A 20436-nucleotide genomic window follows, 5' to 3' on the forward strand; every position below is an offset into this window, starting at 1 on the left:
GAAAGGCAGTGTAAAAGAGGCTCTTGATGCCTGCCAAGCTGCAGACCACTAAAGACCACTGTTTAAGACAAACAAACAACAAAACCAGTTGTGATTCAGCAAGTCATTGCTGTGTTTTCAGCGGCTTTTAAGCCACCAAACGTGGGTGTTTTGTGGTGACCTGTTGCTATTTTCCAGCAGGGATTGTGCCAACAGAAATAGGTATTTTAAGCCCAAATATGACCTTTTGCTAACCATTACCAAGTGGTTTTTCTGCCTAAACTTAACCACAAGTTAACCACAAAATTGTTGAAACATAAAGTTTCAAAGTATCCGCTACAAATGTAACGTATCCATGGTTTGCAGAACCGTACAATGCCAACATTTATTCTGGCGATTGGGTTGGCGATATGTCAGGGAGCCTTTGTGCTCATGGTATAGTTAAGGGAGAAAGATGTTTTGTAATAAGGTTTTGGGGAATACTGATTAAAATTTGAAAGTTTTAATTCAATAAACCTTCTTGGATGTGATGCCAGAGATGGTGAGGGAGTTAACAGGGCAGCTCTATATACTGCAGCCACATGTTGGGCATTTAAATGGCTGTGGTAGCAGCATGTATTTGTACATGCTTTTATGCGTATCAGTGTATCCATCCAGCCCTAATGCGGCCTCAAGGCTCAGGCTCTCTGGAAAGATCCAGAGGCCAAAAAGATAGTCATGGACAAAAAACAAAAACACACTCCAAACCACGCGTCATCCCAGTGAAATATGGTAATAATATAGGAGGAAGTTTACATTTGTAAAAATATGCGTTATTTGTCTTAGCTTTCGTTTATGACTGAGAGTCAGCCGTGATGAGGGAGACCATTTTCCGAAATGTTTCTGGAAGTGGACCACAGAGCAGCCAACACCCCTGTCTATCTTTAGAGCAGGGAATCCACCCAAGAGCTGTCAGTCGAGCCGCCAAATCCATGACTGCTAAAACTCTCCAGACCCCCGAACACTAACAGCATCGTTCATAGACATCCACCCGCCCACCATGCACACACACAGGCTCTGATACTGTTAGATGTGGAGGTGTTTGGTAGAAAAGAGTAAATAAATTAGGCCTCTGCATCATCAGCTGGGCTTACGTAAGAGCAGCTCGCCCACAGAAAGAAAAAAATTAAAAACAACTTCTTCTTTTTTTCAAAAATGCTTGCAAAAGGAGGAAAGATTTATCTACTATGAAAGTTAACTCAATACCTAATTTTTCTTGGACTCCACCTTTGTTTTTCCAAGTGCTGGGAACTGTTCATAAAAAGGTCAAAGAAATAATGGTTTACAAAAAAAACCCAAGTTGCATTAAATTTGTGAAATAGAAAATTACTGCTGCTGAAAAAAAAAGATTAATGACTCTGGCTGTGGGCTTTGTGGATCTCACTGGTGCTGTGGAGCGAAGCACTTAATAAATCACTGCTGTACATACAAGGAATTAATAGGGATGGTGTGTTTTCATGGTTTGTGTTGGTGCCAAATCTCAGAGAGCCTGATCTGGCCCCAGCTCTAATCTGTTTTTCAAAAGTCACCTTAGAAGCCTGCTGTTACCTCACTGTGCTCCTGATCCAAGCGGAGATCAGTCCTCCTCTGAGAAAAGTCTGTTTAAGATTAATTAACACATGGCGATAGATTGATAGATTGATAGATTGATCAGTATGTGGTTTAACTTGTACTTGTTCTCCGGGGGTGTTTCTAGGTTCAGCACACACTGATATTTTAGGCAGATGTTTTTATTAAAAATGCTTTCTCCTTCCAGTATAAAAAAACATAATCTAAACAGCAAATACACATTTTCCAAAACATATTTGCTGTTGTAAAATACCAGTATATAAACATATTTTTAGGGGTTGTTTTTCTTGCAAATGTTATGCAAAATTTCAAGGAAAGTTAAATAGAAAAAATAAATGTGAATCACTGTCAGTTTCCATCACAGAGTGTGACACAAATGCTTTAAACAGACTGTGACATAGTTTAAAGCTCTAACTCTTAAAGTATTTTACTGCTGGAAAGATGGGCTTTTCATAAAACTCAGCTGTCTGTGCAGTACAAAGACACAAATACTTTTGAAATTGGCGCTACATGACCGCATAAAACACAGGAAAAGGGCTGTGGCATTTGTTTTTGCTCAAGAGATAGAAAACCTACAACTACACTGCGCTGCACTGAACCACTAAACCCTCCTGCTGGTAGGTTACATAATGCGAGCCTGGCCATTTTTCCACAAGAAACAATATGGCAACAAGCAATACAAGCAAAAACAAGCAATTTCATATTACAGTGAAAATTAAACTAAAATATGTTTCTGAACATTTTTTAGGTGAGAAATAGGTAGCGTACAGTGTTGGAAAGCTTACTTTAGAAATGTAATCGGTTACAGATTACTAGTTACCCTATCAAAAATATAATAAATAATGTAACAACTTTAATTACTCCATTAAATTACATATTACATTTGACGACTTTTCGATTACTTTCCTAACAAATGTTTCAAAACAACAGAATGAATGTTATATTCTATAGGTCAGTGTTTCCCAACTGGTCCAGCCATGGGGTCCAGATTTCTCCTTAGTCATTACAGTTTAACATTAAGTGCCATACTTGCTTTTCGCTATATCATTGAGCTATGTTGCTGTCTCTGTCAAGTAGCTGTCCATTAGCTAACCCTAACCCTAACCCTCAATCTACAGCAAGAAATGGCACGTCAAAAAAAAATTCTGTGCCGGAAATTCACTATAGGCTACTTAAAAATAAATTGTGTCTTTTACAAACTTGACACATTCGCGAGTCACCATTCAAAATGGACCAGCGACCCACCAGTTGGGAACCACTGCCCTAGGCAACACATTCTCACTCAGACCTCGTCACATATTATCGTTTGGCCATTGACTTTCCACATAGACATCTGATGTGTAAGGTACCCTGGGTTTGTTGGTTCTGGGATGCTGTGTTACATGCATTGTTTGTTTTCAAAATACACTTCTGTTTTTACAGGAAATGTACAGTTTGCATACAGTCTCTTTCAAAATAAATGCACTATGCCAGTACAGCACTGTGAATTGACATTTTTTTCCTTCAACAACAAATGCACGTGGTTATGTAGACCAGCTGTGTGATTTTCTCCAGGATAATAATTTATTTGAGGAATTTCAGTCAGGATTTAGAGTGCATCATAGCACTGAGACAGCTCTAGTTAAAATTACAAATGACCTTCTGATTGCTTCAGACAAAGGACTCGTCTCTGTTCTTGTTTTATTAGATCTTAGTGCGGCGTTTGACACAATTGACCATCAAATTCTACTGCAGAGACTGGATCACTTAATTGGCCTAAAAGGTTCAGCACTAAGCTGGTTTAAATCTTATTTATCTGATCGTTTTCAATTTGTTGACATTCGTAATGAATCATCCTTACGTACCAAAGTTTGTTTTGGAGTTCCGCAAGGTTCTGTGCTCGGACCAATCCTATTTACTCTATATATGCTTCCTTTAGGTAACATCATTAGAAATCACTCTATAAATTTCCATTGTTATGCGGATGATACACAGTTGTATTTATCGATGAAGCCTGAAGAAAGTAATCAATTAACTAAACTCCATAACTGCCTTAAAGACATAAAAAATTGGATGAGCACCAATTTCCTGATGTTAAATTCAGACAAAACTGAAGTTATTGTTCTTGGCCCCAAACAACTCAGAGACTCTTTATCTGATGACATAGTTTCTCCAGATGGCATTGCTCTGGCCTCTAGCACTACCGTAAGAAACCTCGGAGTAATATTTGATCAAGATTTGTCTTTTAATTCTCATTTAAAGCAAACCTCACGGACTGCATTTTTTCATCTGCGTAATATTGCGAAAATTAGGCCTATCCTGACCCGAAAAGATGCAGAAAAATTGGTCCACGCTTTTGTTACCTCAAGGCTGGATTACTGTAACTCTCTATTATCAGGTAGCTCTAGTAAGTCCTTAAAAACTCTCCAGCTAATTCAGAATGCAGCAGCTCGTGTACTAACAGGAACTAAGAAACGAGATCATATTTCTCCTGTTTTAGCTTCTCTGCACTGGCTCCCTGTAAAATCCAGAATTGAATTTAAAATCCTACTGTTAACTTATAAAGCTCTAAATGGTCAAGCTCCGTCATATCTTAGAGAGCTCATAGTGCCATATTATCCCACCAGAACACTGCGCTCTGAGAACGCAGGGTTACTCGTGGTCCCTAAAGTCTCCAAAAGCAGATCAGGAGCCAGAGCCTTCAGCTATCAGGCTCCTCTCCTGTGGAATCATCTTCCTGTTACGGTCCGGGAGGCAGACACCGTCTCCACATTTAAGACTAGACTTAAGACTTTCCTCTTTGATAAAGCTTATAGTTAGGGCTGGCTCAGGCTTGCCCTGTACCAGCCCCTAGTTAGGCTGACTTAGGCCTAGTCTGCCGGAGGACCCCCTATAATACACCGGGCTCCCTCTCTCTCCCTCTCTCTCTCTCTCTCTCTCTCTCTCTCTCTCTCTCTCTCTCACTCTCATCCTATTACTGCATCTTGCTAACTCGGCCATTCTGGATGTCACTAACTCGGCTTCTTCTCCGGAGCCTTTGTGCTCCACTGTCTCTCAGAATAACTCATACCGCAGCGGTGCCTGGACAGTGTGACGTGTGTGGTTGTGCTGCTGCCGTGGTCCTGCCAGATGCCTCCTGCTGCTGCTGCCATCATTAGTCATTAGTCATACTTCTACTGTTATTATACACATATGACTATTGTCACACAAGTATACTGTCAGATATTAATACATACTTTCAACATATTGTACCACAGTAGCCAGAACTATAACTATAATATTATTACTTTCATTAATGTTGTTGTAAGCTACTGTCATTACCTGCATCTCTCTCTCTCTCTCTCTCTCTCTCTCTCTCTCTCTCTCTCTCTCTCTCTCTCTCTCTCTGTCTCATTGTGTCATATGGATTACTGTTAATTTATTATGCTGATCTGTTCTGTACGACATCTATTGCACGTCTGTCCGTCCTGGAAGAGGGATCCCTCCTCAGTTGCTCTTCCTGAGGTTTCTACCGTTTTTTTTCCCCGTTAAAGGGTTTTTTTTTGGGGAGTTTTTCCTTATCCGCTGTGAGGGTCTTAAGGACAGAGGGATGTCGTATGCTGTAAAGCCCTGTGAGGCAAATTGTGATTTGTGATATTGGGCTTTATAAATAAAATTGAATTGAATTGAATTGAATTATGTTTTGCCAACACATGTACATGGTTGGGTTTAGAAAGACGAACAGGGTTTTGCTTTACAATCTTAAAGGAAGCGAAGACTGGCCTCCTGGGTGAAAGTCTGTGGTTGTTGGACTACAAACTTTGTCAAATATACTTCGCTCAACTTCACCACACCACAGACTTTAAGGGCTGCAGCTGCTGCTGCTGCTGGGGATGGATGGTGAGAATCCCCCAGCTGCACACACAGTGACATGGCTAACTGTTAGCATCACACAGTTAATGTTACCTAACAGTTATTAACGAGTTTAAGGACAGAGTCAAGCCGTTAAGGTGTTGGAGTGAGTTTGTTTGAAATGTTTCACAGATGCTGCTGTGTTAGCTCATGTTTACCAGGCAGATGTTGAACTGACTGTCACCAGGAGAAGAGCAACTCCAAGTTTGGAGATGTGTGCAACAGAAATGTTGCAGATCTGGCAGGATGCTGGGACAGTCTAGGAACAGACCCCCAAAGTAAAAAGGATCAAACGCAGGTATTGTTTGACTGGAGATGTTTCGATACTACTTGCTACTTGGTAAGTTATTTTGGTTGATACTTTAATATATTAATTGATTTTATTTATTTTGTTTTTAATGTTTTGGAGATTCCTCTGCATACCACTAGAGGGAGTTTGTGTAACTATAGTTTGAGAACCAGTGCAGTAGATGGATTGGGAATAAATGTTGCAATGCACAATGCCAAATGAGCATTTTAAGTTCTAATTAATGTGAAAATTAGGGGGTTGCACCCCAGTTCACATATAAAATGGCTGACAGACTGCTGAAGCACAGTGAATCTGGCCTCCAATGGCTGTGTGTAGGTATGTACAGTGTGTGCTATGAGCTCATGGTCAAGCACAGCAGCACCCCCGAATCCCAAAATGTCCAAAAAGTAAATTGAGAAAACATTTTACAAAATTCTGTTGTATCTAAAGTGTAGGGCTGCCCCAGACTAAAAATGTTCCTAGTTGACCAATAGTCTTCATTTAGAGCCATTCATCAACTAGTCACCCGCATGTTTACGATATTAATTTAATTATTGAATTACATGTTTCAGATGATACGCCATGTTTGTAGTCGACAAATGACAGGCAACATGTTGTGCTCGTCCTTCAACTTCCCACACTTAACATTTCCTGCCCGACATGTTATTAATTAGCCTGTGTAATAACCGCAGGTACCAGCCCTGTGAATTAATGTGACTCCTGTCTGACTGCTGAGCGTGGCCTCTTCCTGTGTCTGTCTTTCAAATCAAATTCACATATGGTCCAGTCATTTAGGTTTTTGATTTATTTTAAAAAGGTGAAGCTCCTAATACAGTTTCACATTGTTGCTTTTTTTGTTTGTTTGTTTGTTTTTGTTTCGAGACCAATGAAATTTTGCCAGCTTATGACACTTCTGGTCAACTAATGCTTGGACAAATATAAGGAGGCAGCCCTGCTAAAGTTTAATGATAATTTACCATACTATTTTGCTCAATTCAATTTCAATTGTGCTATGATTAGTTTGCTGCTAACTAGACTGACAGCAGGACTGGCAGGGATGGGTTAACCCCTAGTGGAGCACCAGGGTAAAAATTAGTTCGGGACATTTTGATTATAATTTATTTAAGGATATTTACCTAGCATGTGTATTTACGGATAAACACATCAACAACAACAGAGTGAACCAGTGTTGAGCTCATGAAAAAAAAGGTATTTTAAAAATTGTAATGTAACTTAAACTGTAATAGATTCCATATCAAACATTTAAGTATTATTGCAATCTACTTAATCTACTTGAAAACAGTGTCATTAAATCCCAGTGAATAAAGCCATACTTGCAACATGATTCAATTCCTCTGAGAGTAAAGCATCTTTGTTTCAATGAAATATTTCATTGTCAATCTTAAACTAACACATATTCATCTTGATTACACACGTGGCTGTCTTTTTCAATGGAAAAACTGTGGCACAGATGATCTGTGGCAAAGTGTGTTTGCTGAGTCCACCTCTGGTTAGCAGTGTGGGCTGCAGAGTGCTGCGCAGTCAGCTCTGATTAGAATAAAGCAGAGATCACAGTGAAGCTGTCAGGCTGCATGTCTGCACCACTCTGATACTCAGACATCAGTCATAATCAAGAACAACTGCACAGAGTTAAAACTGCTGCTCACACTGTCATCAATGTCACGCTGTAAGTCACATTACAGTAGAACGCACAGAATGAATCAGTGTGATGCCTTTAGTATTCTAGCAATGATAATAGAATGTTGGCCGATTTTTAATACATTGCTGAGCATACACTTTTTCAAATGTGTGAGTACTAAATGAACTCCCTCAAACCCTGTGTCCATTGTAAAGTGCATCAGATATTTATTTGTTTCAGCAAAAGAAAACGCACTTTGGCTGAGTTATAGGTAGACTTTAACCTGTCAATAAATGTACAGTTTTGACGTAAAAGAGAGAAGACCTGCAGACAGACAAGACAGGAAGTCAGATAAGAAACATTTTACTTTTTAAATATTAATTTCCACACTTTTTTCCCCAAATCAAATGACCATCTTAGTGGACATCAGGCTGGTTTCTGTCATCAACAACCAGATACAATTGAGACTGAGCATGAAAGTTTATTCCTGACTTTGAATTAAATAAATAAATAAACTAAAGCTCTTTAAAAAAATAAAAATTCTCAGAAGAAAATATACAAGACAAGTCAGGGAATCAGTGTACAAATATAGAATATAGCAACAATGGAGGCTCAAGGTCTACTTACTAGCTTTTTCCCGAGCTCACAAAATCCCATATGCAGTCACAGGTATTATTTCTAATGAGGCAGCCAGGTTTGTCGGTTGTAAATAATGGCTTTATCAATGCTTTAACAAAAAGTCCCTCAAGGTTTTATGCATTATTTATAAACTATAAAAAAAACAACTTAAGGCTTCTAGATTCTATTAAAAAAGAAAAAAGAAAAAAAAAGAAAAAAGGATCCATTTGTTTTAACTTAAAACAGTTGGTTTGAGTCTGGGCTGCCTTGAAATTTTAGGTTGACTGAATTTTGTAATGATTCACCGTGTCTTCTCAGATTCAGTCAACTTAAAAATGTAAGGCAGCCCAGACACTTACTGATTTTAAGTAAAAACTAATTGTTAGAGTTCTTTTTAGAGTGTAAAGATGAACCCTTTTTAGCGCTTTTCCATATTAACATTACTAACTGCAGACTTACATTTGTTGAAGAATGCCTGAGTAGTCAATCATCAACACCAGTGCCTCAGTAGATTATTTATTAACTATCAATATTACTTATCATACAAGTAAGGAAAAAAAAACAGTAAAAATGTTTACAATGTTTGAATTCACCCACCACATTCAATGCTTAGGCAATGGGATGACAACTAAGCTGTCTCTGTGTCAACCTTACAAACTGTATTTGCTGAGGAAGGCCATGAAATGGGATTGGAAGCTGCAGACAAAGCTCCCAAGTGGCCCTTGTACTTTGATTTATTTATTTATTAATTTTGTTTAAATGCATTTGAGATGCCTTCTGATGAAATCAGTCAGTCTTTAAACCTATTCAAGTATTATATTATGACCTGATGGCTTCCATGACCAACGTTACTTGCTCTGTGGGTTTCAAGAAAGTCTAAGAAGCCCAATTATTCTGAAAGGCAGTGTCATGAATAACATTTTGAAAATAAAAATAAATTAAATTTAAAAAATGCAGTAGAAACAATACATTGCTGTCCTACGCATTTGTACAGTTATCACACAGCTAAAACCCACTACAGTGTTAGTGATATTTTCCACCATGTTATTTCTTCATGGGTGAAAAAGCGGCAAAAAGCGGACCCTCAGGTCTGAAGGGGTTAACACAAACAGTTTTACAAGATCATAGAGAAATAAAATATTGTATCAAATTATGATTTAAATCAGGAAATATCTGATTACAGAGTACATTAACAAGAATAAGAATCTGGTGCCAAATTCCAGCACTGGACTGTTTTCCACATTTGCTGAAATGAGCATTCAGTCATAACTCACAAAGTATGGAGACTGCGTTCCTGTCCCTGCGGCTATACGATCGGGACAGGATTGAAATCATTCATTTATTCGCTTTGTTACCGTTAAAAGTAAATCTTTGTTTTAAATCAGTAATGTATCCCTGTATGTCCCGACCCAAACAGCTGCTGAGCCAGCTGTTAGTGCAACAATTTCAATAATCAGCTCAGGTAATCATTTCTGACTTTGTTCCTTTTGGTTGTAGGTTTTCTTTTTATTATTATCATTATAGTTATATGATAAATGAGATTTCTGTCATGAGTAGGGATTTTGTGAAATTGGTATTATATTCATCCGTATTGTTTAGTCTTGACTGTCTTGCTTTTGTTTATTGTATCACATAATGTAGGTTATTTGGACTTCCACGTGAGCTGAAATTCCACCCATAGAGAGGTGTGGAACTTAATATGGAGTTAGAATCTGACCATCACATCATTTTACAGCACAGTGACAAAGACTGAATTACAGACCATCCAAAAAAGGCCGTATACTACATCCACACACTTGCCTGCTGATGGAAACAGTTCATAAAACCTTTAGTTTGATTGAAATTTCTGAACCAAAGTGTGGGAAACAAATACCCAACCTTAAGCCCTAAAACAATTCCAAAATTGTGGCTTTCATCATAGTTTCACATGGTCCTCTAAATGCTGTTTTTCAACTGAAAACATAACATATGTAAGGACATATTTAATCCTTTGTATTTGTTTTGGCATGGAAACCTAAAAGATCAGAATATCTGTTAACTATCAGCTATAACAGCTCCAGTGCAAACACTCAAATGCTTGTGTTTTTAAACTTGCCAAGGTTGTATGAGGAACAGACATTAATAATGATCTCAATGTATGTTTAATTTTTATTCCTGCTGATTTACTATTTCTAAGCTATTTTTTTTTATCATCCACCATAATACATGATCTAAACCCGGAACTTTTATCACAGAAGAACACAACAAAAACGACAGATGAAGGAAATCCAATCTTACAACATCCTCAGTGGGCAAGGGCACACAAGATTTTGGGGATTTCACCATACAAACAAAGCTACCCTTCCATATGGAATAACCCTCACTTTAGGGAAGAGGGTATTCTTTCAGGTGGGCAAAAGGTATATTTGTCGTCAGTGACCTTAACAGAGTTGCACATTTATGTCATTTGAGGGCCTTAAAAAAACAATTTAGTTAGACTGATGAAGCAGATTTCTGAAAGTATTTACAGAATAATCTTCAAGAGTTTTTAAATTACCCCCATACTCGACACTGCCTCAATATTGTACAAGAAAATGTCAAATATTCAAACTAAAATGTGTAAAAGCCCGAGACAAATGTGGCACAGGGATCTTGGTTGTGAGATTAGGGAAGATTTATGGCAGGATATGATTTCAATGCGAGGAGTGAGTTGATCCACCATAAAGTTGTACATAGATACTGTATTATTATTACACACCCCTGAAACTGTTTAAAATAGGTCTAACCCAAGACAATAAATGCTGGGAATGTAATAAAGAGGTGGGTATTCTTCTCCATGCTCTATGGGACTGTCCCATGGTATTACCTTTATGGAAGGTGGTATTGAAAAATCTGGAAAGGTTCAAATGAAAAAAAAAGCTCAGACAGCCTCTACCAGATCCCCATAGCTGCGTCTATTAGGGGACGAATCTCTTGTGCCACCAAGCTTTAATGAAGCACAGTTTGAACTGACAGTAATTCTATGCAACCGTAAGAGTCCACATAACCTGGAGTTTACAGAGTGGCTACGACAGAGACGGCTGCCTTTGAAAAGATGATTGCCAACGTAAATACTATCCCAAATAAGACCAGCCAAATATGGCAGATTTTTCTGGCTCACATTAGAGATGAGACATCTTCGAGGGTGTGGAGGGTATTAGGGGACAGGATGTGTAAGTATGTATATACTGTAGTGTCTATGCATATGTATGCATGTGCATGTCTAAGAGCTATCGGGGCGTCAGGTTGGGTTCTTGTGGCTGCCTTTTAAGTTAGTTATGTTTTTTTTTGTTTGTTTGTTTGTTTGTTGTTGGGGGTTCTTGTGACTGTGAATCCTTTTATATTTATATAATTTGTATTGTTCTATTAAGTCTATAAAGTCAATATGTTAAAATGAATAAAACTTTAAATAAAAAACATGAGCTAAACCAGAATTTCTCATTGTCTTCAGTGTATGATTATTCCCATCTTCTATGTTAGTGAGGAGTTAAAAAGTCCTTTTACATTTGGGACTGTGAATATATATGCTATAATGGAAAGGACAACACATACAGGCCTGATGCTTCTCGAGTGTTCCAGTGGAAAAATGTGGGGCACAACAGGTTAGATGGGTAGTACAGAGGCTTCTGACACTCAACACTGACATTCACACGCCATTTAAGGAGCAAATGAGCAGCTTTGACAATATGAAGACCAATTTACTTTATGAAATAGTGACGAGCGCCAAAACCTATAGTCTAATTATTCCATTATTCCATCTACAGAAAAGTAAGTGATAACAAAATGAGTCATTAAACAGCAGAGTAAGCTGGATATTAAACCAAATCAGTCTCTCCCATGAGGATTTGCTGCTTTAACTGGCTGATTTTCAGACTAAATAAGAAGTTTGTAGACAACAATTTGACCCACTTTGTGTGACGCATAGTTGTCTTAATCTCTTTGGACACTTTAGGACTGATCAGTTGATCTAATGGAAAATAATCACTACTTGCAAGGCTGTAGCAAGAATTTTAGCAATAGTGAGGTCATCATGAGTCCCCCAAGCGCCACCGTCCACCCAGCAGAAAACTATGACACCAAAAGGGAAGATTTCTTGAATACTGATTGTTATTATTAATTTAATTTTTAACATTTTATTTTTATTTGTTTTATTTTGCGCATGTTGTACTTATCAACATGAAGCCATCTTTCTCCAAACCATTGTTGAGGATGGAGGGGGGAATTTAAGTTGCTTTTGAAAAGATATATGAGGTCTTACAATACTGAAATCAGCTTATAAAACAACAACAAAAGCCCCAAATGGCATGGAAAAACAACAACAGACATGTGGCACTTAGAATAAATTATATTAATCTGCTATTATTTCTATTTTTGTTATTTGTTTTATTTTTTGGTCATTATTTGTCGAATGTAACTACCGCCAAAATTTGTATTTTATTGCAATTAGAATTTTAAAGAATTCAAACACGAGCTACCTTTCTAAAATCCTATGCCTTATATTTTTTGAATCTGTCCTTTCAGTATTACAGCCAAGTGACATCAGCATCTCTCCACCTCAAAGAAAAAGTCAGACAACATGGTGATGATGTTTCATTTATATTTTAATGAATACTCGCTGTCCTTTTACGTAGGTTTGCTTATTTTTGAAAAATAAAATAAGATAAAAATGCCGGCTTATTTTTCACATCAGCTGTATGGTGATGCTGCGCTCAGCCTCGGAGTGTTTTTACAGTCTCCACGTGTTTCCGCTGCGGCTGGCTGAGCGCACTGAATAATGCTACAACGGAAAAAAATACCAGAATTACAACATTTAATATCCACAAAAATGTCACATATAATATTACGATATATTCAGACATGTCAGTCAATCCTCCGAGCTTCACGTCCTCTGGCGTGCGTAACATTACAAAAAAAAAAAAAAAACTTAAATTAAATATAAATAGCGGACACAGAATCCATAATAAAATGTAGATATGTACAACTGTGCAACATGGCAACACGTTTGATCACACCACCAGCATGCCGTCGAGTCCACACCACTTTCCACTATATGTACACACACACATGTGGCCGCGTCAGGTCGCTTTTATTATCAGCTGTCCGAGTCCACCTCGCTTTTACTCTCCTCGGTTTTCTCCGCGGACGTTTTGGTGGATTTGTTCCATTTCTGAGAGTTCTCTGATTCCTCTGACGAAGACCTTTTCTGCCTCCTCCACTTCGCGCGTCTGTTTTTGAACCAAACCTACGTGTTGAAAACAAAGAACAGTTTTAATACCTAAGACTAAAGTTTCTCCTTCCTTTCATTTCATTTCATTTCATTTCTTTACTTTTTCAAAGCTTTGTTTTATTTTCTTGCCCGTAATGTTTGGTTAGATCTCAAGAGCCTAACAGTACTTCCATTTGTCGGTATTTGTTCCTTCGCATAATTAATCCCAAAATATGTCTCACGTGAGGTCTATGCGGGATTTCACATTCGTCAAGCCTCACTTTATATTTGTTTTATGACGCTCTACTATTTACATATTAAAACTTTGTTTTTTAATATCCATTGCCCGTATTGTTCAAAGATTGAAACATTGTGTCTTCATATGTATGTTTAGCCTGTAATGTTTCTTTTCTTCCCACAGCGCGTCAGTTCAATTCAGTCTTATTTATAAAGTCCAATATCACAAATCACAATTTGCCTCAGGGGGCATACGACATCCGTCTGTCCCTGGACCCTCACAGCACATAGGCTGAGGAAGAACTCCCTGAAAACACCCTTTAACGAAAAAAAGTCAGTTGTATTTATAAAGTCAAAAATCACACCTTTGTGTGAAAAATCGTCAGAGTGCATTATTGTTTTTTATTATATTTTTTTAAGAAAATCCAAAACAAAACATTATTCATACCATGAACTTTTATTTACTTTACTTACATTCTGCTGAGTTTTGCTCATCATTTTTGATGATAATAATAATGATAATAATAATAATGATAATCATTATTAGCAGCTGTATTATTATAATTGTTATCTAGTTTGTTCACGTGGTTTTCCGTTGAAAATATTATTTTTTTCATTTACTCAGAAAAATGTTAAATGAAAGTAGAGCTATTGTCTCGATGAATACGTCTCTGTTGTAAGTCATTAAAACTGCACTGTCAGACACAACAAATCTACCACTGAAATGTCCTATCTGCTCCTGATCAGATGTCTAATTGTGCACTTATTTTTAAAGTAAACTAAATGATGTCACATCCTTTTCGGGGTTTTTCTTGTTGCTGTTGGGTTTTTTTTAAATGAACTTTATAGGCCAATAAATTAGGGACAGGGGCGGGACAAAACTCCTGGCCGCCTATAATAATAAAATGATTAAAAAAAATAATAATAAAAAAAAAATTCTTGATAATAACCAAAAATAGGTCCGTGGTTATTACCTAAATTGTGTAAAAGTCCATATCAAAGACTACAATAAGGGGACTAATAATAGAAATTAAAACTATGCTAATACTACTACTACAACTACCAATAATAATAATAATGATAATAATAATAATAACAATAACAATAACAATAATCTGTCAATTACATTTGTCATCTGTTAAAAAGACTACAATTGTTAGTCTATCTCTGGTGCATAACATCTTTGTTTCTGTATTGAAATCTGCTTGTTTTATAAGAAACCAAACTATTAGAATTATTACATCAAATGAGAGAAACTGAATGTTGTTTTCCCTGTTTTGACTTTTTTTTAAAATATATAATGAGAATCAGTGCAGTGAATGAATAAAAAAAAGCAACTGTGTGAAAAGTCAAAGCGGCTCTGACCTCGACCTTCTCCTCCCGGAGGTGGACCTTACGGGCCAGCTGCTCCCGGGTGCCGACGTCCGGGTACTTGGTCTCTTCGAAGAGGCCTTCCAGAGCCTCCAGCTGCTCGTCCGTGAAAATGGTGCGGTGCCTCCGCTTCCTGCGGCAATGCAGCTGGTTGAGGAGCTGCAGCTCGGTCCGCGACAGGCTGCCCATGTTCATGTAGGACATCATCTGGTGCGGGACTGGAGAGATAAGCACCGAGCCCGGGCTCTCGTAGCCTGCATGGCGGAGGGACGAAGAAATATCACGCATGAGTGAGTTGAATGGTTGGAACAATCAAACTGCCGCAGTCTATATACAAACATATAAACAGTGCTCGTGCGTAATGAGGCTAATTGGGAGCTCTGGCTTCGGTTGTGTACGATCAGATTACAGCTGGTGCGTAAAATAGCGCACTTGAGCTTTATCATTTTATGTTAATATTTTTGCTCATGCATTAAATATAGCAAACTCTGTATCTTTAACTGTGTGCAGACATATTCCCCAGTTTGAAACAGTTTCTCTCCCTGTACACACAGCTGTGTTAAGCATAAAGCAACAAGTTGGAAACGGGTTTCCGCATTAAACCCGCAACAGCACTGGGTCATCAAACGAACAAGATGAAGACATCACACATTTATTTGACATCAGATTTGTTTCATTTAATATTTCATATTTGCAAGTGTCTCAATCGGTTTCTGTGTGTAAATGTGCAGAATGTAGTATATGTGGAAATTAACGTTGCAATTCGTGATTTTATGCATAAGATTAAAAATTAAAATTTTTGTCTGTGCGAGGAAATTTGTCACGAAAACAGATTATCAACCATCATGTGTTTCACAAACTGTTGGGAGTCAGCCCTTTGAATAACATATTGTCTTCGAAATTTGGGCTCAAACTGAGACCTGGTACAACGAATAAAGCACACACTGTCTGCAGAAATACCACTTTTTATTTTTAATTAATGTTAATGTTGCTTATAAAACGACCGATCTTTCATTTAAAAACAAACAGAAAAAAAATCCTGCATAACTCCTTGAGTAAAGAGTTCACACTTAAATTTAAGCTGACAACTATCAAAAGAGCATGAGTTTGGTTATCCTACCTGCCGGGATGCAGGGGCACTGCTGCGGGCTGAGACCGGGCACAGAGCCGCAGCACGGCGGCGCTCCTCCGGCGCCCTGGACGTGTAGCTGTCCGTAGTAGTAGCCGTTATATCCTATCCTGGCCCCGTTCACAGGCTGAACACCGGGGGGGGAGGGCCCGCATGTGGCCGAGTACAGTCCGTTGTAGTCGGTATAGATAGAGTCCGTAAGGCCGGCGGACAGCACCACCGGCCCGCTCCGGTGCAGCAGCAGCGGCTCCTTGCAGCTCGGCCGGCCGGACAGGATGCTGTCTATGCTGAACATCCCAGCGGGCATCACACCGGTGCGCGGCGGCTCGGAAACTGGAAAACTTGGGAAAGTGGGAAAAAAAGCTTGGTGAAAGTAAAAGTCCTGGACTGAAAGATTTCTGTGGTCCGTGGACAAAGGTTCTCCTAAATCTGCGCCATGGTGACTCTGGAGGGTACTTTTCTTCCGTGCATGCGCGACTCCGCGGGTTCGTGTCGAGGATGCGGACTGGTGGTTTTAATAGGACCGACTGAGAGCAGGGCTGCTTTTATACCCCGCTGACGTCACGGTGGAGCGGCTGCTCTGGGATCAGCTGCTGCAACTCGCGGCGTGAACGGCCACATATCTGTGTATTGAGAATTAATTCAATTAAGATAATCCGCACTGTTTGCAGACTTCGGGAACTCTGTTGCTGGGACACAGAGGGTCTTCTTTAGAGTAATCCGATTATTTCCTTGTCAATGAAGGCATCATAATCTATGGAACAGATTTACATTAGTATTTACAGTCAGGGGGCGGATAGGGCCTCTTCCACCGATTATAAAGTCAGAGTCAAACCTTAAAAACGACACCAAAATAAAGAAATGCATTTTTATGTTCAGAATCTTTAATTGTACTGAGTCAGGAGGGTTACAGGGTTGTTGTTTTTTTTATTTTATTTTTTTAATATTGTTGGTAGGTTTTGAGGGGGAAAACAGGTTTTGTAAAGCAATTCTTTTGTGCGAAAAAGTGGTGAAGTAAGTTAAATACTATTATTAATTTATGAATTTCAAATCGTTTGGCAACTTCAAGTCTATCATTAGGTACAGAAACTTTTTAATTAAAATGTATTGATACGGTTATAAAATGTGCCGTAGGCCTCAGGAAATTTACGCGTGGAGTGGTTTTTTTATTAGTCATGATTATTATTAAATAATCCCTTATTTTTAATGTAGTGTTACAGATGTGTAAACACTCCCAAGTCATGCGATTATGCTGCTAGCTGAAGTTAATAAAATAACCCGTTGACCTGTGTGTGGGCAACATGTGTGTAAAGGTGCAGTAAAACTGTAATCAAGGCTTTTATTTGTTTTCCGCTTCCCTTCCCTACATGAGTAAATGAATATTAACCGTGTTTCCATGTCGGACCGAAACCACTGAGCATTATATCTGGGATTCATCTCATTATCCTCCGTCCGCTCGCTTCTCCGCGGGGAGCAGATCAGCGCGTTTCCTCCCCGGCAGCAGCTCCCTCTCTGCGGGTCAACACCGCCGAACATTTCCCCCCTGACCGGGATAAGATAACGACCCATTATCGCCTCCATTCAGCCTGGAAAAAGAGTACTTATTGCATATTTACACCGCTAATCAACATGCGCTGAGTGGTCGAGTTTGTCTGTGTGTGTGTGTGTGTGTGTGTGTGTTTGGTGTGTGTTTGGGGGTGGCTGCTGTGGAGGAACGTGGATTCCCAGTTCAGACCTTAATGGGACTCGCTGATTGTATTTAACACTCAGTGGGGTCTTAACACATGCTCACGTCAGGCTGACAGATAAGTTTGTGATTTGGAAATGTGCCGTTTAGATATGGCAGATGATTAGAGCGGTGCGGACACAGAGTTAGAGCTCTGTTTGAAGCTTATTGTCCTCCACTAATGCGTTAAAGCAACTGATTTCAATCAGCTCTACAGATGAATTCCACCTACTTGTTTCCCTGCACGAAAATATGACTTTTATTAGTTTTGCATGGTATTTTTAAATTGTGGATAAAACATATTAATCCCGCATAAACGTCAGCTACAACACATTAAACAGAGTTGGTTCTAAGAGACAGAAAGAAGGCATTTAAACATGTTTGCCACCCAGAATGTTTCGATTGAAGTATGAAATAGGAGTTTTGAGGGTCTTCAGCCAAATAAGTTTGAGCATCAAACACTTCGCTAATTTCCTGCATTCTGCTAAATGTTTATAAACCAATTTGTGCTTTTTCTGAATTAATTTACAGTTTAAAACGTCTTTAATTTGGTCAAAAAAGGGTACAAGGGGCTACAAATGCACACATTTCAAATATTTAGGGGGTCATGGCCCCTGCATCCCCCCAAAAATCTACACCTATGAACCATGTGGGTTTAAAAAAAAAAGAAGAAGGTGAAAACAGGCACATGCAATTTCACAGGTGTGTTAGAACATACATGATGATTTCTTTACCAATTCAATATTTTGTTCTACTTCCCATTAAGAACCTGTCTCCATTTACTGTGTTTTCACCCTGTGGAACATCAGGCAGCTGTTGCTTTTGCTCATGACAGAGACGGGCTTTCACATTCCCTGCACTGCACTCTGATTTTGCAAATGATATAGCCTACCGATGTCTGTATGGCTACCTGCAACTCCTCTACTTGCTTCACTACATGTTTTCTTTACAAACATAGATAGCACATATGGATTGTTCTTCATTTAAGAAAGATCTGATTCTATATAGGCCAAGAATTTGTATTTCCTTTGTGTTGACTCAGTGGTTAAATGTATAAGATGGATCCACTCACTGTCGCTATCCTCAGCAGGACTTGATTTGATTGGATTTTAGCTCGTCTTCCATGAGTCCACATTAAAAACAATTAAGCATACAAGTCAGTCTTTCCATTTAAGTTTTTATTTTTTAATTTAAACTGAGTTTTGGATTTTTTAAATGAATGCAATAGAATGTTATCTCACATGCTCTACTACTGTGGGCCTTCCCATTATAATACATAGTTCACTCACTCCTTTTAAAACCTATCCCCACCTCAGCCACTCCATCATTGCTCTTTCACCCTTTAACCATTGAGCAGGGTCATTGTTTTACCTCATATATACATCTCCATCACTGATATACATCACAATCCTGTCTTGGAGCAACAAATAGAAAATATCCCTTTAAAATTTAATTTCAAAATAAAATGTGTCTTAAAACTTGGTGTGGGAATCACCAGAGGCCCCTGATACAATATTATTATGATACTTATATGTGCTTGTAAACTCGATGGCATTGAAAATGAGGGTAACCTCAGTGTCCATTCGAGAATAAATAAAGGTGAGATATATTATTGCGATTTTAAATGTTTTGCAGTATCCTGACTATTGCGATAACATCATGACAACATATTGTGATATATCATAATCATAAAGGATTTATTGTCAAGTAGGTTTTCACTTATGATGAATTTTTGGTTGGTGCATACATTAAACATATTACAAGGAATAAGGCAAAATGTTGCAACACTCAAGAACTTAAATATAGAATTAAAAAAATGTACAATTAAAAAAAAATGACTCAGACCCTTTTAAAAAGTCTTATAACATGACAAGTGTATGCAGTGCTTCTGGCTGCATATTACTGTGATTTGGCAGTATACTACTGTAAAATTATTATATTTAACTGTAACCTCACAGTTAAAGCTCATAACATTACTGATATAACAGTGTGTTCCTGTAAATTACTGAATTTAAATGTAACTTCACAGTTTATGTATATTGGATCACTGTAATCACATAGTTAAACTCCATATATTACTGTGATTTAGCAGTGTTTTTCTGTAAAATTACTATATTTACCTGCAAGAATTTCACAGTAAAATCCTGAATTTGGTTAAATATAACAGAAAAAGCCTGTGAGGAGATAATAATGTAACTTAATGTGAAATATTATAGTTACATATTGTTACTTCCTGGAAATAATTTGCAGTGTACTTCTTTAGAGAGGCATGCAAATGCTCATGGTTTTCCCCAGTATATTTCTCAATCCAAAATGCAACATGATATTGATTCAGCAGAAACATGTCATCACATATTATGCGTATTTTATTAAAACTGAAATACTTGTATATGGGGAGGGTTAACCTTAACCCCGAAGGCAAGAGTATTCAGTAGAATATAGAATCAGTATTCTAAACTCAGCAGCTGCAGCCTTTAGCTTATGGTTATTTATTTATACATGTTTAGCAATATGAAAAGCAAATCAGGATTTTTAGGTTTAAAATTACATTTAAATTTCTTTAGTCCAGCTCAGATCATTTACCGGTGGATTAAATTTGAATGTGACACTTTTTTTTTTGGTGTGTAATGGCACACATGGATGACTTTTTCTCCTGTCCTGGGTGCATGAATGTGATAGAAGCCTCGCTTGTTGTTGCCTTTTCATATGGAAACATGCTCTTCTTGCTGAAAAGCCTTTTCTGTAA

The 20436-nt window shown here is 38.1% G+C and overlaps 1 protein-coding gene across 1 annotated transcript; it reads right to left on the reverse strand.

Annotated features, from left to right (window-relative positions):
• Positions 1 to 12604: 12604 nt before the first annotated feature.
• Positions 12605 to 16464, reverse strand: gsc (goosecoid). The gene is made up of 3 exons (XM_033643375.2): positions 15956 to 16464; positions 14830 to 15089; positions 12605 to 13263 (listed from the first exon to the last, which is right to left on the reverse strand). Exons 1-3 carry the CDS (start codon positions 16269 to 16271, stop codon positions 13114 to 13116), a joined length of 726 nt encoding a protein of 241 aa, XP_033499266.1. The 5' UTR covers positions 16272 to 16464; the 3' UTR covers positions 12605 to 13113.
• Between the last annotated feature and the right edge of the window lie 3972 nt (positions 16465 to 20436).

The sequence above is a fragment of the Epinephelus lanceolatus genome, chromosome 15 (genome assembly GCF_041903045.1).
Source record: "Epinephelus lanceolatus isolate andai-2023 chromosome 15, ASM4190304v1, whole genome shotgun sequence".
Lineage (NCBI taxonomy): Eukaryota > Metazoa > Chordata > Actinopteri > Perciformes > Serranidae > Epinephelus > Epinephelus lanceolatus.

Bases quoted from the DNA above. Each gene is read 5' to 3' on its own strand.
- gsc (XM_033643375.2), bottom strand. From the start codon at position 16,271: ATGCCCGCTGGGATGTTCAGCATAGACAGCATCCTGTCCGGCCGGCCG. The intron at 15,090-15,955 runs GTAGGATAACCA...TCCGCCATGCAG, and splicing joins GTGCCCCTGCATCCCGGCAG to GCTACGAGAGCCCGGGCTCG. The intron at 13,264-14,829 runs GTCAGAGCCGCT...TTCAACACGTAG, and splicing joins TCCGGGAGGAGAAGGTCGAG to GTTTGGTTCAAAAACAGACG.